The following is a 25,686-nucleotide window of genomic DNA, read 5'->3' as shown; positions in this document are numbered from 1 at the left end:
TAACAAGTCAATTGCCTCAATTCTGGCAAAGTTACTATTTAAGACAGCTATAAGATATTTACATAGATGTCTATAAGAATCTATAATCAAAGATTACTAAGGGTATGGGAGAGAGAGAAAAGTGAGTTGAACAGCAAGCAAGTTGAGGCATTATCCATTTATTATTTACCTTCTCTCAGGTACATATTCAATAAATCACCATCATTTGTTTTACAGAAATGTTGATTTTACCTTAATCAATATAAATTTGTAATCTTTTAATTTATTTAACACTTCTTTTCAATTTTACCTGGTGTAAATTTAATACAATCATCCTACTTTCTGCGTTTTGGCTTTTTGTGTGTGGTATATCTCACACACAGATTTTGGTTTTTATCCCATTCAGAGAACCTGTTACTAGATCCATTTAATTCATTTATACTAAAAATTCACATGTATGTATATATTGCTGTCCTCTGTTACATGGCTACTAAAATTTCCTTGGCATGCTATTTTTAATCTATACTAGTTACTTGAAAAGTTTTCAAAGACATCACTGACCCCATATTTTCTCTATTTACTGAAAAGACAAATCATTTATTAGTATCTTATGTGACTTGAGGAATATAGTTTATTTTTATCACTGTTCATTAATGTTCACCAAATCTGGAGTTTAGATTTCACATACTGTTATAAATACTCACTTCCTATGCCTATAACTTATTTTAGGAATCACTTTTCATATTTTTCTTCGAGTCAGAATATTTTATGAGTCACTTACATTTAGCTATCTTTGCTTCTTAACATTATGCTCTTTAATTCTTCAATATTTTAAGTTAGATATTTCTCATTCACCTTTCAAATATCAGGAACTCCCCTTTAAATACTTTTAGGAAGGTGAATTATATCTTTTCTGAATCTCCACCCATACAATAATATTTTTTCAGTGCTTTTATTCATGAACAACTTCTTGGATATACACTAACTCTCAAGTCACACAATTTCTCATCAATTCTCTGTAGATATAACTCAATTAACTTTTGTAGTTGAGTGTTAATGAAATATGAGGCAACATACCATACACATCTTCAACTGAAAAAATATTTTGAAAGAAATGTCTGAAGATCTCTTCTCACTACATTTCCTGAAATGTTGGAAGTCTGTTTATCTGCAGACTAATTTCTTTTAAACATCAGAAAATGTTTCTTTTATTGTATTTTTTACTTTTATTGCTATTTCTGCTGTTTATCTGTTTTGTCCTTTTCACACTTAGAAAAGCAGATTTTTGTTATATTGGATATGTTCTTTCTTTCCTTAATATTTGCCATTATGAGCAGTTTTCATTTCAGACTTTCAGAGCTTCTCCATTGTCTTCTAGAGAAGTGACTTTGTTTTATGCAGTGTCCATTCTGTACATCACTGTCTAAAATGTGGACATCAATTAGCTCCTGTTTTTAATTTTAATGCCTTCTGATTTCTACCAGATCTCTTTTATTAATCTCAGCCAACTCATCTCATTTTTACAAACTTTTCAATAGAGTCCATGTTTCTCATAAACTTAAAACATAAAATCAATGTATTTGATTTCAATATTATAGAATCTCTTCAGAGGTCTCCATCAGCCCCTCCTCTACCCCCTTTTTTTCTTTTTATCTATGTTGAACAAACAGTGATTTTCAAGGTCTGCTATTTGCCAAATGATAGGAAATCCTCACTGATTCCTTGTAGTCTCCCGGTGGAGTAATGTCATAATCCACCTCTTCAATCTCAAGCTCTAGAGCAAGTAGAAAGGAACAGCTCTCTCTAACCCAATTTCCATTCTCTAGCAGGCATTTACGCAGTGAGGTTTTGACAGAAATTCTTCCTGCTGCAACTGTATGCTTCTTTACACTCAAAGGTAAAACAAAATACTTTTGAAAGTTAGATGGTTTTCATAATTTTTTGCTTTCATCAAAAATGATGGAAGGCCCTAATTCAGTTATAAAATGACCAAATATTAAAAATAACAATATATATCACGGTATCTTTGGGGCATCTAACTCAAGAATTTTAAAAAAAATTTGAGACCCTGAGTAACACTACTGTGACAAAAGTTCCGTTTCCATCTACTTATTTAGGTGAGCCAGGCTTCCCTACGCTTACATCTTGCAAAAATTGTATAAACAAAAAAGGAATGAACATGAAACGCTTTCTCATCACAAACAGCCATTCACAGATAAATTGGGCAGGGAAGCCATACCCAGCTCATTAAGATAGGCATTTCCAATCAAATTCAACAACTGTTCTCCAAAATCTGTCACATACTTATGTTTTCATAAGCTTGTACTACTTATAACTGGAATTATACTTCAATATAAAATAAATTTTTAACACTTAAAGCCTTTGGGATACAGGAGTTTTTATTTGTTCTTCCTTTTGACTGTTTTATTTTTCTTCAGGTGAGGTAGTTTGACTGACTTATTCAAACAGAGGGACAAGGGGAAATAAATCTGGGCGTTCAGCATAAAAAGAGCTAATGACAAAGATTCTTTAGGGAAAGGGGCCTTTTTGGCTTCCCTGTGTTATTCTTTATGTCTACTGTCTCTGTTCTCTGGATCTTATCTTTACTTCACTTGGCTTAAATGACAGAAATTTATTGTCTTGCAGTGCTGAAGGCTAGAAGTTTAAGGTGTTGGCTGGGTTAGTTCCTTCTGAGGGCTGTGAGGGATAATCTATTCCTTGTCTCTCTCATTTCTAGTGGGCTGCCTGCAATTTTTGGCACTTTCTGGCCTGCGGAAGCACCATCTCCATCTCTGCCTTCATCTTCGCTTGGCATTTCTCCTTGTGTGCATCTCTGTTCCCAAACTCCCTCTTGTTAACAAGGATGCCAGTCACACTAGGCTAGGGGCACACTCTTCTCCCGTATGACCTCATCTTAATTACACAGAACAACACTATTTTCAAATAAGGTCACATTCTGAGGTACCGGGGGTTAGGACTTCAACATGGGAGGTTTTTTTTTAAATTCCTATTTTATAGACATTTTTAATTGCAGAGAAGATAGAGTGATCAAGAAGATTTTGATGCATAATACTTCCTAAGAATTAAATTCTGTTGGGCAATAGCCATGGAAATAAGAATTCAAGGAGAAAAAGCTAATAATATACAATTTAAAGTGATTATATAAAATCAGGTGCATATAAAATCACAACAGTATTTATATTCTATTGAGCATGTTTATGATCGATTTAATGGTTTTATTTTAGATACTACATCCATTGCAACTATTTAAATCTACAATGAAAAGTTTACAGTGATCTACAGTTGTAAAAAAAATAATTTAAGGGACATACTAGCAAAACAGTTTGAAGACTGATGTGACTGCTCCTTCCTATCCGGTCTTTTGTTAGGAGGACACATCTGGTCCTTCCTCGATACCTTTTAGAGATGTGAGAACTAGTCTTTCACTGCTTACTAGTCAGAATGGTAAATAACTGACTGTAGTTTCATGTGCATCTACAATTTTTATTACCTTCTTCCATGTTCTTATGGGTAATTTTTCCTGTTATTCATTTATTCAACAAATATTTATTATCTACAGTGCATTTTTCTAGGTCTTGAGGACACATAATGTCCCAAGCACCAGAATCAGAAATTAGAAAAATAAAATCAATCTCACACAGTGAAATGGAGAAGACTGAATTACAAATAACCAAGGAAAAACCTACAACAATTTTGGGTAGTGAATTGCTATGAAGAAAAATAAAGCAGAGTAAAGAGTATGCTATTGAAGGGGGTCTGTTTTTCATAACGTGGCCAGAAAGAGGCTCTCTGAAGACAATCATATTTCAATGTTGGAAGTAGTTCAATTGGAAGTGAAGGGGGATAAGCCAGGTTTAACAAATGAGTCTGCCGTTTCAAATCTAAGTCCCCATTTCATATCTGCTCCCCCCCGCCCCCCCAATTCCTTATCCTTATTCTTTCCAACTTCTCTTTGACAAGAGCTTGGACAAACCACTTTCAGCCCTGTTTAGCTCAGTTTGATTTTCTGTAAAACAGAGACCGTAGTAGTACATCACACAGCATTTGGAGAGAACTGGAGACACTGACGTAGAGCACCTAGTACAATGCTTGCCATGCAGTGGTCTCCCAATACATCAAACCCAGCTGTCACTGAACCATTATCCTTCTCTCATTTAAGTCTTCTGTGTCTTCCTAGAGTCATTTCATTGTGGGTTAGAGATGCAGTGTGTCTTATAACAGGTGTGAAGGCACCTGACTGATTTGGGGACTGACCCGATCTGGGGGCCGTATGCTTCCACGCGGGGAATGACTAAGGACTGTTGACTTTCACGTCTCAGCCTTCTGCTTTCCAGCCTCATTGGGTTCTCTCCCTCTTTATCTATTTCTCCCCAGTCTCATGGGTCTCTTCCTAGTAAGGAGATAGCGGTTATGTTATTGTAAGATACCTGTTGAACAAATACATAAACGAACAAGAAACTGTGGAGAAGAAAAATTGGAGATGCCTCTAAATGTCATTTTTAGATATTATTCCCTCCACTTCTAATGGGCATTATCTTGAATATATATTTTTAAAAATTATTCTCTTAAAGTGACAGAAAAGATTACTCTCTAAAGCTCTTTATGTAAATTATGTTCATGTTGCCATGCGTTAAAGAATCCAGACTTGATACGCATAACACACTTAAAGTGCTAAACATGTGGCTGCTATTTAAGATCCAGCCTTAAAAACTACCTGTCAAAAGGCTACTTGTTTTTCACAGGCAGTGCAAAACGCTTACATCAATGTTGCTTTCTTCTTTATATAACTTGAAGTACAGGTGCAGTTGCTGTTTTATGCTTTAAGTATTGTATTTCTAGCTAGCTTGAAATAATACAATTATTTCTTAACATGATGGACATGTTTAAGCACCAATTTCAAAATCTTTAGAGATACCAAGGAAAAAAACCCAAGCAAAAAAAACCCTCCAGCCTTAGAGAAATCACATACTTTTGAAAGCCATGGTGATTTAAATAAGTATTAAATATGTATTTTATTTTGTATTTCTTTTAATATTTTTTTTTACTCTAATATGTCAAAAGTCACCTAACAGTCCTGGGGTCTATCACAGATAATTGGGCCCAGAGTTTTAACCAAGAGAGTACAGATGGGAGAGTAACAAAATACCAACGACCAACAAAGCTGTTACTGACAATTAGGAAATCTGACCCGGGAGACAACTCCAAAAAAAAAAAAAAGTGCAGTCTGGCTTTCGAATACTTTGGCTCAGGAAGCAACTAACTACCAACACCATCCTTTTGACTCACTGGCTCCCAGTTCTGTGTTCATAAAAGGAGGCTGCATTTTATGCTTTTGATTCTTCTAAGATTCCAAGAGCATTCACTTTGGCTCCTCTCTTTTGCAAGGTCATGCTAAATCACATTCCTGAGGCGAACCCTGCAATGAACCTGGAGTATAAATTCAAGTGAACCCTTCCAAATGGTGTCAACACCTTGTGGCTACTGGTTTGCTAGCCAGTATCCAGACTGAGGGTAACCTGGAGAAGCTGCACTTGGAGAGAACTGTCAATATCGGATGGCACTAACAGTTAATACGTGCTGCTGAAGGATCAACTACAGGGCTCAGGGGATCACCATGCTCCCCATGCTTCCAGCTGAAGGCAGTCTTGCAAGCCTCCACTCTGCCCCACCTCCACATGCCACGGAATTAGATAGAAACAGGCGGTCTGACCTATTCTGATCTAGCATTTGTTTTCACGTATAAGCTTACTTATAAGCTTATATAATATGCTATATTGCAATTGAAAATCCAGTCAGTGGAAAGACAGAGCAATGATAAACATTCAATATCCTTAACTCAATCCACTCTTAATAACTCCATAAAGAATGGATTTGTTGAGAATTGGGGAATACGAGCAGACTTTAATCGGAGGACAGCGTTCAATCAGGTTTTGGCATCACTAACTCTGACGGGGCACCTTAAGTTGCTGAGGTCCCACGAGGTACCTGCATCTGGTCTGGGAAACCTCCTGTTGTATTTTCAATTGCCAACCTGTTCAACACCTGTCTGTGTCCACACGTGTAAGTGCTAACGATGAGTTCTTAGAGACCACAGCATTCAGGTTTGTATGCTGTATTCCTGCTGCAGGGATCATGTTAACAGCTGGCAGCTTAGCAACTGCCACCGTCTAATTTCAGTAAAGATTAAGGTTTAAAAATCTGTAGCTGAAAATGTTCTTGGCAGAGGCCAAAGGTGCTGCTAGAGTTATTAAAAAAAAAAATCCCCAAAGCTTAATTTAATCAGGGAAAATGAATATGTCTTCAAGATCATGATGGATCTGAATGGACTATATATTTTCTGTCTTGACCAAATGGCATAAAAAAGATTCAGCAATCAGAGTATAAATTAGAAAGAGGAAAGGCAATCTTTTTAAAACAGTGCTCAGAGTGATTCTCATATATTCATTTATTGAACAAGGATTTAGGCAGTTTCTACTCAGTAGATTATAAGAAAGACAAGGTCCTTATTTTCATGGGGCATATATTCTAAAAGGGGTAAAGAGATAATTAAAAAAATAAATATATTAAGATGACAACTTTGATTAGAGAAAAATGTTCTGAAAATTATAAAGGAGGGTAATGTGACAGAGAGTCACTTTAGATTGGGTGGGCAAAAAAAAAGACCCATTTAAGGTGACATTTGACCTGATATCTAAATGGATAGGTAGAACAAGCCAGTCACAGGGAAAATGCAAGCCGCAGAATGAATGTTTAGAATTTCTTTAGATGGGTTTAGGGGTAGCCAAGCGTGGAAGAAAGGTAGGGAGACTTAATTCAAAGGTATTTTTGCATAGGAATCACACTTTAAAAATAAACTCATGTTATTATATATGTATTTGAGAGAGGGGGCTGGTGACTTGGAGGTGCTAAACTCCAGTTCTGGGCACTGCGATTAATCTGGACTCAGGGCATTACAAGTAAAGGGGCTGCTCAGTGACAGGCAGGGGCTCATCAAAGAGGAAGCTAGAGGATACAGTATGTACAATACGTAGGACCTTCTCTAGGTTACGGTCAGAGCTTATGCTAAGTGTAACGGGAAGTCATGGGAGGATTCAGACAGAAAACTGGCAAAATCTGAGTGGCGCTTCGAACAGATTATTCTGGCAATGTGAAGAATGGACTGTAAGGAGAATGGTGGAAAGCAGGAGCAGAGAGAACAGCTGGGGTTCTATCGTGAAAATCCACGTGAAGACGACAGTGGTTTCAACTAGAAGGGTAGCAGAGACGATGGAGAGAACTGAATGTAGTAAGCGGGATACTGGTCTGGCTGTAGATAGAGCAGTATTTTCTGACTGATGTGGAGGTAATGAAAAGAGAGGGATCAAAGAGGACACCAAGGTTTTGGTTCAAGTATGCTCAAATATAAGTGAATTTTATGTTCCACACAGAAGTTTGAGAAGGACCCCCAATTAAAGGTGAGATGATATTCATTTACCCTACATTCATCAAGTCTTTGCTATGTGACAGGGACACTACACACGTATGTGTAAAGATACATAAGCATGTGAACGCATATACACACATCAAGATGTATACATACAGCATTTTGAAGTTGTCTTATAAAACAATTTAAAAAATTAAGCCCATTAAAATTTAATTCAGATGTCACAATATTGTATTCATAGGTCCTTTGCTCTTTCTTGTAGGTATGAGCTATAAAGAAGAGAAACAGACATTTCTCTGTGATCTAAACGGGAAAATAACACAGGGTATGTGTAAAAGAGGAATTTTTGCATTGGCATCATTTCCTGATCATATGAGATTTTCCTTACCAAATCCGGCCCTCACTCCACTTTCTTTTATAATTTTAGCTCTTGAGACATAGGTAAATGATTATTTTAATATAATTGAGAATTATTTTCAAGAGTAAATGCATTAGTTCATTACTGTCCAAAGGAAAATTGTATAAATTAATGTGGCCATTTTCTTGTTTTGGGGTCTTTTGGGGGGCGCTGTGGTAAACTCGATTATCACAAAGCAAAAGTTATCTTAAAAGTGAAACAAGAAAAAAATTCTTTTTCCTCTGAGATTTTGTTCCAAATAAGCTCCACAACCAAAAGAATTTTCAACTTTCTCCTATACGTGCATTTTGAAAGATAAAATACAGGCAACTTGACACATTATGACCATTAACCATTAAAAAAAGACAAATTAAAAAAAAACCCCAAAGTTTTGGTGATTATTTAAGCATTCATGAGTCATCTAGAGCTTTATTAATCTTACTTCATATTTACAGGGGTCTATGTATGCCCTTTGGCCCCTCAATTTCATTTCTCTAGGAATACTCCCACACACACCCAAAGATTAAAACAGAATTACATATATATTGATTCAGCATTATTTGCTGATTAAAAAAAAGGAACTTAAACGTTGAGAAAAGGGGAATTGTTATATAAATTAATCTTAATCTACAATATGGAATCCAAGCATCCACTATAAAGAATAAAGTGGACTTTTAAATACTGACATAGTAACTTTATGACATATTTTAAAAGAGAATCAAAACAATGCACACAGTAAATAAGGAATGATTCCACTAGAGTTGGAGTACAATGAAACAAGTTTAAAAGGTCAAACGAGAGCAATGGCTACTTGGCTATTTGGGGGAGAGAGACTGGAATAAGGTGGCAATCCCGGTAGGGGTGCTGATGGGGGCCCTTCATTTGCTGCCATAGATACCTGTGTACGGTTTGATTTTATCCTACACTGAGGATGCCTTGGGTTTGTAAATTTTAAGTTGATTTAAAACATAAAGCCAGAGAGCCACCACCCCATGACTCTGTTGATTCGACAGCAGCATATTTACTTACTTTGCATCACTGAAAGCAAACATCAGCTTATGTCTGTCCTAAGACTAAACGTAGACCACAGGATGTCCTGCAGCAGTGGTGTTCTCAGATATGTGACAGCAGCCTGCTGCAGTGCTTCCCAGGTGTGCTGAATATTTTAGACACCCATAGGCTGGGGCAACCACTTCTTTACGTTTTGAGTCGATCTGAATGGCATCTCACTAACAGAGGGGGTCTCGTATGTATGTCTGCAGCATGTACGGATCACTCAGTGGCATGGCTGACGGTTTACATCCTGTGCCAACTCAGCTGATATGTAATTAACATTATGTCTTGATAGCCTGCTGTTGTTTGCAGCAACTTCAAGTCATGATTCTGACACTTCGACAATAAGCAGTGAACACTTTGATGCAGGTCCAAAACAACATAGGTGTCTGTCTACTTCAGTTTCCAGTGATGTCATGCAGTAAGGAGGCTTCATGAGTATGGGACACTTCATGCCACCACTCACTGACGTTTCCTTAATGTAGGAACACTGTTTTGTATCTCATGAAATTAATGATCCACAGTGATTATTCATATATCTGCCTTCAGATCAACTGTAGTTGTGTGCATTAATTTGATCATGGCACCGTGACAGAGGAAATAAGAGCTTAGCCTCTAGAGACTGACAGAACTGGATCTGATCACTTAACTCTACCGGATACTAACTGTGTAATTCCGGGCAAATTATATAACCTCTTTGTGCATCAATTAATCTGTACAATGGGGAAATTAATACTTACCCTCAAATAAATCTTATTCTCAAGATTAAAAGAGATTACGTGGTTAACGTGCTTCACATAAATGCCTGCCATACTTGCATAATAAATTTTAGATTAAATATAGCAATAATTGTATTAACAGGTGAGTGCTCCAGGAAGTTTTATATTATCACAGAATATGCACTACCTGGGGGCATACAGTTATTTGAACAGGCATTAGCTGGATACAGATTAGGAAATAATCCAGTTTGGTTAAATCATAAATACAAATATAGAATTTTAAAGCTATTAAATGGTTTATTATAATGAAGTAAAACATTAGTGTGATAAGTACTTTACACCAATGATATCCTCCAAATGTAATACTAAAACACTGAATAAACATAAGAAAAATGAATAACAAACATATATATGTTTACTACAAACACACATAAGTTTTGGTAAGATGTCAAACATTCCTCAAAATAACTGTTCTTTCAGTTTGGCGTGAACCAAAATTTACCTTGATTAAAAACAAATGCAGCCTCTTAAAAGAACATGAAAAATCTATTTAATACTGTCACTACACTGGCTTTAGAATCAAAACGCAGTCCAAAACCATTCTTACTTAGAAGCTAAATAAACACCCCACACTGATAAGTAATTCATTTTCCCATTTTCAACTGATTTAAATGTTTATACAAGAGTCTTTGAACAGTCTCTTCGCCTCAGCAGCTCTGTAAGTGTTCACTTTGAACAATGACTTTGCAGCTGACCGAACCCAACTCTCAATCAATTTTTATGAGTACAAATTCTTGGGCTGATGGCTAGATCTCCAGCTATATCACTCATATAATACACACTCCCAGGTGGTGATGAGATTCACATTATCACCAGAGCACCATTCTGCCGATGGAGGCAGCAGACACAGCAGGGGTACACTGTCCTCCCCGGAAAAAACTCCTTCACCTTTCAATAGTGCGGCCTGCAGGTATGGATCTATGAACTGTGTGGACAGAATGAGAGCCGTCTTCAAAGACACGAATAAAACCATCCGGTTCATCCCAGTGAGTCCTTGCTGAATCTCCATACAAATCCATCTTGATTTTGAAGGTGTACATTCAATTTGTCTTTTTATTATGTTTGCAATTGAAAGGAAGGTTCAATTGTATTTAAAATAATTGTATTTAAAACAAAAAGTTGCCAGAGTACTGGCATGTAAGTCTCAGTACTCTTAGGTATAGGATTTTTTGTGTGAGTATATACGAGGATGACTCAAAAATTATCCGCACTCTGGCTGCAGAAGTTATAAGAGTTTTAATATAACCAGAGTGCGGATAATTTTTGACTCGCCCTTGTATATTTGTGTAAAGATACAATGCTTATATGTGACTTCAAATTTTAAGATGATACCTCAGGTAGAATAAAGCTGAATTCATGATAGTTTGGTGGTGTTTTTCCTAAATTTTAACTCAGTACAGAGGTGTGCCTGCTTTGGTTTAAATTGAATTTTGCCTTTAAAATGTTAAACATAACTTTTGTTATGTGGAGAAACTTCTAGCTCTCCAAAGACATGGTTAAGGCTCCTTAAAGACATACCAATTAATGATCTCCAAGTATTCAAATTCCTTCTTTCATTTCTAAACTCTCTTGTAGGGTGATAATAAAAGTATATGTGGCTGTTCTGTAACTTGACTCTTGTGATTGTATGCCAGAAAATAAGGTAAGGAGCAAAGGATTACCTTGAACTTTACCTGGCCAGAAGCATGAGCTGTCCATTTGACCTCTCAAAACTGATCTACTAAGGCCTAATTTTCATTTTAAAGCAATCAGTATATTAGAAACTCTTTTAGCCTACTGTCACTTCACTGGATTTCCTCACAACGAACACTCTCTGATTCATTCTTTAAAGAAATAATGAATATGATCCAGCAATCATGCTCTTTGGTATTTACCCAAAGGAACTAGAAAGTTATGTCTATACAAAAACCTGCACATAAATGTGTATAGCAGCCTGATTCATAACTGTCAAAATTCGGAAGCAACCAAGATGTCCTTCAGCAGATGAATAGATAAATAAACTGTGATTCATCCAGACCATGGAATATGATTCAGTGCTACAAAGAAATGAGCTTTCAAGCCAGGAAAAGCACGGAAAAACCTGAAGTGCAAATTCTTTAGAGAAAGAAGCTAATTTGAAAAGGCTATAGACTGCATGATTCCAACTCTATGACATTCTGGAAAAGGCAAAACCCATGTATGGTAAAAAGATCAAGGGTGGCCAAAGATCAGGGGGAGGGGATATGAACAGGCAGAACACAGAGGATTTTGAAGGCAGTGAAAATGCTTTGTGTGATATTACAATGATGAACAGTATGTTTGTCCAAATACAGAGAGATACAACACCAAACGTGAACCCTAATAAAAACTATGGACTCTTGATGAAGATGATGTGTACATTCATCCTTGGTACCAAAGGTACTATTCTGGTGAGTGATGTTGACAGTGGAGGAGGCGATGTCTGGGGACAGAGAATATATAGGAAATCTCTGTACCGTCCCTTAAATTTTGTTGTGAACCTAAAAATGCTCTAAAAACACCATGTTGACTAAAAGGTATGACATGTTGAACATCTGTGGTTACTGGGTGACATTCTCATGTGCTCTCATACATATTTCCACCAGTTAAACTCTATGCTTACCGAGAGTCAGGAGAGTTTGCTTAGGCTAATAACATCAGCTGTTGAACTTATGCGATAGGAACTTATGAGATTCTACATAAATGCATGACATACGACCATGAAAAAGAAGTTGCAGTTTCTATGAAAAATCAGTTGAATGCTTTGGAAAGATTTGACAAAGACAAGTCACTAACACAAACTTGTCAAATTAGATGTGGGTGAGACATCTATAAGTGGAAATAAAATCAAAATGTACAGAAAGAATTGCACTCAAACTGCCTGGTAAATGTATGTAAATTCTCGTGCCAAAGTCAAAAAATTGAAACTGGCAACCAAAGAAGATGCCTTATAGGTGTGGTTTTTGGAGGAAGACCACTGAGAACTCCCAACAGGGAACCTTACTCAAAGCAAATGCTTGGGTTTTGTATCAAAAGACTGCCAGTGTGTGTGTGCACATGTGTTTGCATCTTTTATTAAACCGGATGACCAAATATTGGTTCTATTTACATATGAAAAAGTTACTCTTTCCCCAGGGGAAAAAAACCATTTTTGATTGAAAGGTTATTCTTTTTATGAAGTTACCATGATATTATGGCACATCAATAAAATAATTTTATCCAGCAGTTGATAGCTTTATTTCTGGAAGACAGCAAATAATTTTTCTTCCTTGGAATTTCACCATGTTAATCTGATCTAGTCTATTTAACTTTACTTAATGTGTGAGTAGGAATGGATGAGATTTTACACTCTGTTTTGTGTTAAGGATCCCGAGAGAGCTTCTCTTTCCGTAAATATTCACTGGGAATAAAACAGCTTAGATTTATCATGAAATGGAATGACTATTACTCAAAGTTATTCTTTGATGTAACTTTAACTTAATGAATATATTCTATGAGCGAAGGTTACCCATGATTCAAAAACCAAACCAAAACAGAGTCAGCTGAAGTGTATATTCCAAATCTGTCTGCATTCAGAATCCTATCACAAACAAATCTACCAGTCAAGGTAATTTAAAGACTTGCACATGTGAATAAGTGATTATATATATGGTACATTTTTATAAAAATGCATGTTTCTATGCATTAAGTTTTATTTATAAACTATCAGAACAGTGCAGTGGTTCTCAAGGTATGGTCTTGGGATCCTGGAGATCTTCAAGATCCTTTGAGGGGACCTGATAAGTCAAAACCATTTTTCTAACAATGTTCAAACATCTTTGCCTGTTTCACACTTACTCTCGCAAGAGCATATAGTGGAGTTTTCCAAAGGCTAAATTTCACCTGAGATTGCAACAGATTGAAGGCAGAAGCTGATATGAAAATACAGCTGCATTCTATTTTATTAAGCCAGACATTAAAGAGGTGTACAAAAGCATAAAATAATGCTATTTATTTCATTAAAATGTTTTTGCTTGAAAAATATTTTATTTAAAAAAAAATTTTTCCATCTTTATTGGAATATAATTGCTTTACAGTATTGTGTCGGTTTCTGCTGTACAACAAAGTGAATCAGCTATATGTATACATATATCCCCATCTCCCCTCTCTCTTGAGCTTCCCTCCCATCCTCCCTATACCACCCCTTTAGGTCTTCACAAAGCATCGAGCTGATCTCCCTGTGCTTTGCAGCAGTTTCCTACTAGCTATCTATTTTACATTTGGTAGTGTGTATATGTCAATGCTACTCTCTCACTTCGTCCCAGCTTCCCCTTCCCCCACTGTGTAAAAGGGTTATTTGCATTGACATGCAATGGACTTACTTTTATTTTAAAATGAATTAAATATTTTAAAAATTTCTCAGTTTTAATTTCTAATATAGTGAATACTGATAGATACAACCAGCAAAAAAGTTTGAGTACGGCTTAGAGTGATTATGTAACAGGAAAAAAATTTACTTACCTGAACAAGAACAAAGTAACGTTTTTTCCATCTTTTCCAAACCTTTTGTCCAAGGGCATACAGATATCTGGTAAGAAAAACAAGTAAAAGAATACTTTACATGAATAATGGTATGGTTCCATGTAATGGTATTTCTTCCATAGGTATTTATTCTTGACAGCAGCCTGCTAAAGGCAAAGTTTAGTTTTCATTTGGAATCTGTGACAGCATGCAGCTTCTGTGTTACAAAATGACTGAGCCTGTTCTAAGGCTCTTGAAAGGGACTTGATTTATGTGGCTTATCAATTTGTCAGTTCTTCCCACAAACTGAGCGAAGTTGGAGTTAGAAAGGATGATCAGAGAAGCAGTAGGAATTTTATTCTTACACATACTTCTTAGGAGACACAAAGACTACAGACTGAGGCTATAGTACCAAATGTTTCAGCTTTGAGATGACCAGAGCTGAGGAGCGTGGCCAGGCAGGGAGCCAGCTGCAGAATCCAGAACCCAGGGTGAAGGGCCACTGTCCAGCTGAGTATCCCTGAGATGTGTCTATACCAATCTCAGTTTTCATTTCTTCACTTCTTCAACTATCAAATGAAAGGACTGGATGTGATGATTTCCAAGGTCCCTGCCAGCCCCATAATTTGGAGATTTACTTGACTTACTCAAGCTTCTTACTGCAAATTTTTCTAACTATGAAATTCAGATGATGATGAAGAAAACACTATAATTTAATGCAATTTCAACCACAGCTTTTGTTTCACTTTGTGCTGCTGTTAGTAACCTGAATTGAAATGAAGTAGTCAATCACTGGAGAATAGAACTTTTGTTCTTACTGAATATACAGATGTAAGCTTTAGTACCAAGGAGGAAAAAGAAGAAATTAAAAATTAATCAAGTATGAGCATGTCACGGAGAGCTATTTAAAATTATACCTACATACCTCCTACAAAAGTGGAAAATACTGTTAGAAGTTTAAAATATGACAAATAGAGAGCTGATTTTTAAAGTAAGATTTTTCAACACTTCATCACAATCCCTTTTTCTGATGTGGAGGTTTAACACTGTAGAGGCTATTCAAACTAACTTATATACAATTCTGAGCGATAAAAAAAAAGTACTACAGCCAATAGTTTGTATAGGGGCTTAACATCTTTAGACTCTTTTTAAAACTGAAACCTTAGCTTAAATTTTTAGTTTCTGTTTTACGAAAATAATTCTTTGTAAAACAAAGCAAACATATTTTTTGCCCCCTGTAAAAAAAAATATATGGAATACTGGCTAATGTGCACTGAAATGGTGGGCCTTCTTATGTGCTGCTAGTGGAATGTAAAATAAGACCACCTTCCTGTACGATAACATAGCAATATACAGAAATAGTCCCCACTTCTTCATCATGGAATTAGGGAAATAATTAGATACACACACAAAGATGTATGCTACCTGGATACACAGAACAGTGTTATTTATACTATGAAAAACGTAACAATTTAGATGTCCAACAGTAGGTGAACTGTTTAATAAATGCTGGAAAGTGCATAGAAAGAAATACTATGCTACCACTGAAAAAATATTTCTGATAAAATAACAAAGAATATCTCATTACATAATGTTATGTGAAAAGAGCAGATTCAAAACTATGCACTTAGTGATTTGAAATTTGTAAAAAAAAAAAAATATGGAATAGCTATTTCAAAATTTTAGTAGTAGTGCCTTTGAGTGGTAGGATTATGGAAGATTTAAGTTTCCTTCTTTATTCACTGTAGTTCTGAATTTTCTGAATGAAAACACACAAACAAACACGGAGTTACTAAAAGTCGACCTAAATCCTAGGCCCTTGCCTGGAAAACATGACCAATAACGCCCAAATCAATTATAGATTTCCTTTCTCTCAGACTCATCAGCTAGCTGAAGTGTTTGGCGAACTTCTATTCGGTTCTCACAATACTCTTGTTACCCTATCATCTGCACTTGTGGATGTAATGCAAAGGCACTGAGAGACTGACAGAAACATCCATACTGCTGCTGTTCTCACCTGTTCACTGCCTCCTCCTGAGGGCCCCCGGAAACCCTTTGCCCCACCTTTGTTCTAGCCTCTAATTTCTCTTCTATGGTTCCGGTGATAGGTGTTTAGCTGCTCTCTTTCTGTCTTTCCTATGTAATTTCCCTCTCCTGAAAGGCACACACCCAAGCTCCTATTACAGGGTTAACAGCAATGACCTCAGGCGCTATGTACTGTGGACACAACAGATGTTCTCTGTACAAGTTCATGAGCAAGATGTGCACCAAATAGCTGCCAAGGAGCCAAGAGGGCATCTGGAATAACCTCTGCCTGTGACCACAGGCTGCTTCTTCACTGTGTCTCACTTAGCATGCTGCTGGGCTACTGGGTCAGACGTAAGTGAAAGTGAAGAGCGATACACAAACCATCAACACCACACGCAAGTGTAAGTCTCGCTGACAGTGAAGGTTCTGCATAAGGGATAATACTGTCAGCTGCAGCTTCATTCAAAATGATGGGTCAACACAACTGGAATGAAAAGGTGTGGTTTCTGCGAAGACAGAAAGCAGAGGCGTGGGTGGATGCACACATGTGGATATTGAAAGATGTTATAAGAAATAGAAAAAAGACAATTCAAGACTGGAACCAAGGTAAGCATTTGAACGTTGGGCCTTGAGGCATTAGGGGCTATTGCACTATGAGAATTCAATAGAACATATACAGAAGTCACAACTGATCAAACATTTCTAGAAAGGAATTGCTCATAAGGGTTTCAGTCTCTATATAAGAAAAAAATTGGATTCAACAAAAGTAAACATTTCTGCATAAAGGAAATGTTACAAATGCTATGTAGGGAAAATACGATCGTTTCTGCCCTCTAGTTTTCATATTAGAGAAAAATTTTACATAAAAAATGAACATAAAATATGTCAGAAAAGATAATATCAAATAAGAATACATTCAACTTAACTTCAACAAATCTGAGTTTTTTCACTATAGCCTTGAGTTCTGGAATTAGGTATCGATATCACCATCTAGGTGCTTTTTCACTGGTATAAAAGTAGATTCTTGGCATAAGAGGCATTTAAAATCGAGGGGAGAATGAAGAAAAAAGATGTTCATCAATGTCGTTTAACAGCCCAAACTCAAAAACCATCTAAGAATCAGGCAGTCAAAATGATTAGGTTGCCATTAAGAGTGGTGCCAAAAAGAATGATATGCAAAATTATAATAATGTTAAGTTAAAAAAAGCTGTCACATGAGCTTATAGTGTATGCCTAGGAGAAAATTCGGAAAGACGTAACAAAATGTTAAACCTGGAGTTGCTATCTGGCTGGTGAGAGTAAAAATGGATTTAATTTTCTTCTTCACGCCTTTCTGCATTTCTGCAATTTGTACACTGAGCATGTCCTCCATCTTTGTTTTGTTTAAGCAAGGTTTATTGGTAGTTTACCTAAAGTAAAATCACCCATTTTAGGTATATAATTTGATGAATGTTGACATAGGAGGAAGGTAACCACCATCACAGCAAACTGAGAGAACGTTTTCACCACATCCAAAAGTGCCTTCACGCCCTTTTATAATCAGTTTCTCCAGCCCTTCAACCAATGATCTGATTTTTGACCTTGTAGTTGTTTTGCAGAATGTTATAAAAGTGGAATTATACAGTACATAGCCTTTTGTGTCTGTCATCTTTCACTTTGTATAAAGGTTTTGAGATTCAGCTTCTGTATCAGGAGTTCATTCCTTTTTATTTCAAGGTATGACTTCAATGTATTTACCTTTCACCAGTTGGTGGACATCTGAGTTGTTTCCACCTCTCTGGCTATCATAAATAAAGTTGCTATAACCTTTCACATAGAAGTCTTTGTGTGGGCACATGTTTTCATTTCTCCTGGGTAAATATCTAGGATTGGGATTACTGAGCTATACTGAAAGTGCGTTTAACCTTATAAGAAGCTGTCGAATTGTTTTCCAAAGTGGCTGTACAATTTTGTATTACCATTAGCAATGTATGAGAACTCATCTTACTTTTATAATTAGAAAAAAATTACTCTTATTAAGGATTTGAAGGATTTAAGCATTACAGCCCCATAAATAATACTTCTGGCATGACTAAATTGAATATCTATAGACCAAAGATGAGGATCTTTGTCCATTTATCTTGAGTACACTGGCAAATTCCTATGAGCTTAATGGTTAAATGGGTTTTCCCATTTTCAAGGCTATTCTCAAGTTCTGGTATTTAGAGCAGTCTAAATTCTTTGTAGATGGGTGGTCTTATCAGAGGACAATTAAAGTGTCGAGGACTTCCTAGGTGGTGCAGTGGTTAAGAAGTCACCTGCCAATGCAGGGGACATAGGTTCAATCCTTGCCGCAGGAAGATACCACATGCCGAACAGAGCAACTAAGCCCCTGCGTCACAACTATTGAGCCTGCACTCTAGAGCCTGTGAGCCACAACTATTGAGCCCACATGTCACAGCTACTGAAGCCCATGCGCCTAGAGCCCATGCTCTGCAACAAGAGAAGCCACCACAATGAGGAGCCTGTGCACCATGATGAAGACTAGCCCCCGCTTGCCACAACTAGAGAAAGCCTGCATGCAGCAATGAAGACCCAATGCAGCCAATAAAATAAATAATAAATAAATAAAGTGTAGAGAGAGTAAGGAAAAAGGAGCCAAAATCATTTGAATATTTGGTTAGTCAGATAATCCACTTATTAGAAAGCATCTGTAAAAAATCAAAATGCATTCTCTCCTAACTCATCTTTATGCCTGACACTACTGTTAAATTCAGAGTACTGTTTTCTGTTTGTTTTAATGTTGTGTGTTAGGTTATAAACTATCTCTTTTATGGATAAAAATTCAGTAATTTTTTTTAATTTCAGAAAAATATACTAAAGTTATTACATTTAACATATGTTATTCCTGATGATAGATTCATTTCATTACACTTACACAGCAATGCTTGAGTATTCTTAATAACTGAAAAATGAGTTATTCCATCTAGAGAGACTGTATATTCACCTATAACGAATTTTCAAAGAATCTGTATACAACAGGTTGACTTGACTTCAACAGTCATAAAATACAATTTGACCATTCTTTAATGATTTAGAAAGGACCCTCTAAGCATCTCAGGGTCATTACCATGAACATCAATTGTAACTGCATAGTTCTCTAAAAGGAGAAGTATGCCCGATGGGACTAAATCTAACTATTTGACAATGACAATAGTGCTAATTAAACAGATCCTTGAGAGCTATTTGTCACTGATAGCTATTTAATAATAATAGTGCAGAATTTTTAAAAAATCTATTATATTTTCTTGTCTGAACCACCGAAAAATTCATTTTTTAATGCTTTATGAAATCTGATTCTACCCCATTAAGGTGTAGAGACCATTATCCAAGAAGTGTACTTGTCACCCAGGTGAGAGAGAGTACCTTGGCTAGTATACTGCAGATATGTTGGCCGGGGGTGGGGTGGGAGGGGCGGTGCCTGCTCTTCAGCTGTATTCTCCCGGAATATTCTGTAACCTGCTGAGTCATTACTAGCTTCCTCTCAGTTGTAAGATTATCTCAAATAGAACAAGTTTGTTTGTTTTTTTAAGAGTATGTAAATCAGAGCTGCCAAATACCAGGCCAACTGGGAACACACATTTAACTGGGTTTTACGTGACAATTTATAATGTTACCCAATAAAATAAATACTTATCACACAGCATGAGAACAACATTCTCTAATGGGTGAATATTTTTTTCAGCTTATTTAAAGAGATTTTTAAAGAGCAAAGCAATTCTTTCGTTTTATTTTTGGTGGAGCTTTCAACGTTATTCATTTTCATCAACCTAGAGGAATTTTGTTTTAAACAAAACATGGTTTCTTACCCTTGTTAAACTGTCTCAGTTAAGTAAGAAATGTATGGAAAAGGAATACATATCATCAGTTTTCACAGTCATACTACATTCTCCAGTACTCTATACAAGAGTACGACCCTAGGAAAAAAATTCCCCGAAGTTAAATTTGATCCAAGATCATTATTTAAGTGAGGATACAAGAGATATTCTATTGTATATAACATATTTCAAAAGCACATACTTCCAATGCTAAATTATACTAAATATTACACTTTTTCCACTGAAATATTTCCAAAGCATTACAATACTCATGTAAGTAGAGTAGTTTGGATTATTTAAAAAAAACTGCTCAGATACCATTTTAAAGTGTTTGCTTTCATCAATACACCCAACAAATAAGGTATTTAGAAGTTGTTCCCTTTGAACAAAAAATCGCCTACTTAACTTCAAAATCTTCTCTTCTTACATGGGATTAGGTAACAAAGAAATTAGCAGCACTGACACAAAGCTTGGATTTAACACATAAGAGTAAAGCCTTGAAGCATTTGGTTTTATAAATCGGTATAAATCCAGCAATAATCTTAAAGTATTAATCCCTCTTCTAGGGCTGCTTCTAATGGAGAGTATACTGTTTGCTCCAAAGAAACAAAGGAATCAGGTAGGAAACAAGGCACAAAATGAACCAAATGTGTATCAATGCTCCACTAGCCTATGACTTTTCTTTTTGTCTCTTTGGCATTTCTAACGATTTTTAGGTCATGCTCTATCCTCAAATATCAAAGTAAAGAGACAATGAACTTTACGATTTTTGCTGTGTATTTAAAATATGATATGGACATGTAGATCAAGTACGATGCTGTTAAGAAAAATATCAAGAAAAGAGAAAGAAGAGAAAATAAAAGAGTTTTGATATAGCCAAACCTCAAGTCAATATAGTTACTATAAACAAGGCAAACAGGTCATGATTTTTCATCTGCTACATCACAGTGTATAAGCTCATTAGAGAATCTCAACACAACATAAAAAACTATACAACCTCTATGGTCTCAATGTGATCCTTAAAAGAGTTATCTGTTAACTTAAGAAGCCAACTGGAACACATAGCACAGTTGCTTCTAAAAGTTTTCATTTGTGGACAAATAATAGCAGAGTCTTAACCAAATCCATCAGAATGTTCTATGACAACAGGAATAAAAACTTTTCTGTAGAGATATGTTAATCATTAATAACAGGTATTGCTCTATTACCAATAAAATGGTCTCAACAATATACTCATGGAGTAAAATGAAGTTTGGTAAAAATAATCTTCAAGCAAAACAAAAATCAGTAAAATTATGAAGCTTATTTTTGCTGAATTTTCAAATAGATATTTACATTTCATCACACGTTCACAGTGCAATGCTGTTAAGAATAAAATTATTTTAAATGCTTCTTTTCATGCAGTATGCCTTTGAGTATTTTTTTTAAAAAAGAGATTCACATATAACATTCTGTGATTTGCCTTCCTTTAAAGCCAAAAACCTCTGAAATTAGTTTCACTAATAAATTAAGCCATTTTCTATAAATGCTATATATTATCTGCTAATATATATAATCATAAAAGTTAATGAAATTTCAGAAGCTCATTTTCTTATTAGTTTTAAAAATTGAGACTTAACTCATCTTCATAACACAATATGTCTGAACTACAATATACTGTGTATTATTCCCGCATAGTAAAGAAACAGCTAATATTCTCTACCTATGCCATATTTGAAATAGAAAATGGTAACATGAAATAAAGAACTCACCCAAACACTTTAGGAGCACTTTATAAAACCTAACTTGAAGATTGTTCAAAGAACACTTCAATACACACAAATTCGCAGACATATTACTAAATATTGTAGTTTAGTTTCAATTAGAGTGGGGGCATACAGTTCTAACAGAAAGAAGAATGTGACGATTTATTTGCACAGAGTCCATGCTGAGGGAGTTCATGGTTTTACTTTATGATGAAAAATCATCACTAATGAATATTTGAAAAACATAATTGTATACAGAATCTGGGAATTACTCGGTGCTTGAAAAAAAAAGACTATTACTTTTTCTGGCAGGTCACTTATGAGTCTAGCTTTTTATTCAAAGAAATAAAACAATCAATCTACATGTTGAATGATACAGCCTATTCTTCTACGACCCTTCATTTTTCAACAGAAAATACAGAAAGAAAGAAAAAAATCAATACATGGAGTAGTTTAGTCCTGGAAAGGGCTTTCGTAAAGAGAAACCTCAGTCAAGGTTGAAAGAGCAATTAATGCCGGCTCAAAAATCTGGGCCATTCTGATAGAGTTCGGTTAACATGTGGCAGAAGTAATCATCCACTTGTGAAAATGATTTTCAGTTCATTCTCAAACACCTTTCAGACACTCATGATCCCATTTAACTGACAACAATACAGGCTATCCGTGGGCACCACTGCATTTGATGTGAAAACCAATAGGGACCAAGTGCCCTCGGGCACTTTCAGTCATTCCCTGCACGGTCTCTGCTCCTCACTGGCTCGCATAAAAGGAATCTTCCTTCTTTCACTACATTCTTTCTATTATTTAACCCCACAAGATTAAGCCCCCCCCCCCTTTTTTTGGTTTTGTTTTCAGCTAAGGATGAGAAAAAGAAGCTGATTCAAAACAACAGTGTGACCTGGGCATTAAGAAATCTAGAAGTCAATACTTTCCAGTTGGCTTCTATACTTCCTGAATTCTTATGGGAAAGAGAACAAGAGCTGAGGAAGAAAACAAAATCACCAAACAAAAATCACATAACATTTTGAAAGAAATGATGAATGATGAAAAATCAGAAACTCCTATTGCCGAGTAAGAAGTTAAAATGCGTGTGCTATATCAACAGGAGACTTGTAACAGCAAAGAAGTAAAATGCAGTTCTTCATTTTCTATATCACATTTTGCAGCATCAGTAACATCAAAACTGCCCCCTCCCGCTTTTCCTGAGAAGTCTCATCTTCTGCTAGTTTAATCTCAGTTAAATCAGAATTAAATCTGAGCTCATATCAGCATTGTCAGGTTAAGTCTAACAGTCTAAGGTATAAAGCTATCCTTTAAAAACTGGCTTGCTATTACACAAACTAGAATATGAATACAGGCAAACTGCCAAGATGAGAAGACCGTACAACCCTACTCCACCCTCACATAAGACATCAAGATCTACAAGTGACCACTCTTAAAGAAGGTGTTCTAAAATAAGTGGCAATGCACTGTCACCTAGAAACAAAACTAATCTGGAGAAATTATATAAGCAATTCTACACAAAAAGTAGTTTTAAATAGCTATGCAGAAACCAAACCATGAAACTAAATCAAACTGTACAGAGAAATCTTTTCTTATAAAGGCAGTTTCTCCCATACGTTTCGAAAACTAACTGATTATCAGTACTCTTTTATATCTCAACTGGCAGAAGTGCCCCAATACATATTTTTTAATGGTTCATGATCTCACCAACGCCGATATTTAGAAAATTATACAAATATGTTAGGGTCTCATTCTAATATACTCTATTACAGAGGGCATATTTTGTTGGCATGGTTTCATGTTTTTCCTCAGTTTAAATGTCCTTTGAAATACAATAATACTTTTCTGCATGTGCAGAAACTTCACTGCCTTGTTAAAAGTTAAAGAAAATTAGTGAGCTTTCCAAGCTGTTTATAAAATGTCTCAGAAGAGGGTAAGAGAGAAACAATGTCACAAGAATGTACTGAGTAACCTCCCCCAACCAGGCAAACCTGCTTAGAGTCAAGCCTATGCCTCCATCCCCTTGGAGGAGGGTGGAGGGTAGAGGCTGCGAAGATGACTCTCTGGGGGTCACACTATGACACATTCCAAAGGGAAGCGCGCTCGGTACCACTTCGCAAAAAACCTCTGGTGCACCTAACAATGAAAATGGAGTAATTCACTTAGGCACTCCTAGATATTTTTGTTATAAAATCCATTAAGTTTTCTTCTCCCTGGAAATGCAAATGGTTTGGTACTAATAAAACAGAAGTTTTAGCAAAGGCTTTTATGCATGTATCATACTACATCTTATTTACTATTGGCAATACCTTCCCTTTTGGGGCACAATATTCATAAAACAATGCAAAATGGTCACACACTTTTAAACATTATCTACAGTGTAGGTAATTCTGAGTTTACACAGACATTGTATGCCTCAGTTTCCTCTCTTGTAAGTGGATATACCTGTTCTACCGGCTTCACATTTAGGCTAAATTCAAGTGAAATACGTACATAAAATGCCCACTTTATAAGAAAAAAAGAAAAATCATTGAGCAGATAATTTGGGATTCACTGCTTTCCACTGTGCATGTCTTGGGACATCTGGATAGACAGAGGTGGTACACAAAGACAGAACGGATTTGGTGAGCAAATAAACGTGAGAAACATAGAGCTCAACAAAGCTAAATGTTCTGTGTGTGTGAGGACTAGTAAGAGTCTGTAATACACCTGGGAAATGAGACGCTGAGGAGTGGGGACAGGAGGGGGAGAATAGTGCAGACAGTGTCTCCAAAACGAGACTCTCCCTCATAGACGACCATGTAGGAGTCACGTTCTCCAGCACACACTTTGGGAAACTGGCTGCACTAGATGACTGCTAATGAGTCTTTAAGCACTACAATCATGTAACTCGGTTTTTGCTTTCTGTTCGGAATTAACTAATATCCTAATTATGATTAAAAATATGCTTTCCACTTCCAACATTGTTTTACTTAAGATCTATACACATTTATATTTGAAAACAAAAAGTCTTCTGTAAAATCTGAATCATAATCCCCATGGATTATGTTTGATTCCCGAAAGGTCTCTTCTTCTATAACGCTACTCTCTGGTCTTAGTTAATGAGGACATTTTTGGAGGGCTCTAAAAACTTAAACTGTCTACATCCATCTTTAAATCAGCATATCTTCACGTGAGTTATTTGCAAAGGTCTTTGAATCCCTCCTGACACTCAGCACTCCCCAACAGCCTTGTTCTACCTAAACCATATCACCTGAACTTCACTTTGGTGCTTTGTGACCAACCTCACCTGCCATCAAGGAGGACTGTGAGCTCTGGGTCAGGACTTGGACTGAGCAGTGAGATCCCCCTGCTGTCCTGCCAGCTCTGACCTTGTACCTTGGCCTCAGCATCTCAGTCCCTGCCCTGTCCCTTGAGCATACGTTGTTGTTTTGATAAGTCACCCAATACTCCAGGCTGAGGACACAGTTTTGCTCTTGTTCTTGCTAATCTTTCTCTGACACCCTGCTCTTGAATTATCAGTTGGCCACAGACATTTCCTTGACTGCTCACATCTGGAACATTCCTGTGCTGAGATCCACTGATATTTTTCTTGGCTTTTTTTTTTTTTTTTTGGACACCAAGTACTCCTTTGTACCAATACTGTAAGTTCTCTCTGCTCCTCTGGTTGTTTGTGTGTTGGCTGTTTTACTCCATCGGTGCCACACAGCTTATAATTCCATCCATTTCCAAGAACTTAAATTCATTTAGTTCTTGCCTGTCATGTTTCCAATTTTTTCCCAACCCTCAGGGTTCAACTATCACTTTCTCAGAGAAGCCCTCCCTGACATCCCTAATGAGGTCATATATCCTTCTCACATGAATTTGGTAAGATGCACCCCTTCCACAGCCCTGTCACGGCGAA

The 25,686-nt window shown here is 36.3% G+C and overlaps 1 protein-coding gene across 2 annotated transcripts in view; it reads right to left on the bottom strand.

The window, feature by feature from the left end:
- CADPS2 (calcium dependent secretion activator 2) overlaps positions 1-25,686 on the bottom strand; it is a 524,489-nt gene that overhangs the window by 172,529 nt on the left and 326,274 nt on the right. For both annotated transcript variants that reach the window (XM_057732060.1, XM_057732061.1), the window contains exon 9: positions 14,150-14,216. In XM_057732060.1, coding sequence (XP_057588043.1) covers positions 14,150-14,216 — 67 coding nt within the window. The remainder of the gene's footprint in view (positions 1-14,149; positions 14,217-25,686) is intronic.

This window comes from Hippopotamus amphibius, chromosome 4, assembly GCF_030028045.1.
Source record: "Hippopotamus amphibius kiboko isolate mHipAmp2 chromosome 4, mHipAmp2.hap2, whole genome shotgun sequence".
Lineage (NCBI taxonomy): Eukaryota > Metazoa > Chordata > Mammalia > Artiodactyla > Hippopotamidae > Hippopotamus > Hippopotamus amphibius.
The sequence above is the reverse complement of the archived record's forward strand: the minus strand, read 5'-3'. Positions and strand labels throughout refer to the sequence as shown.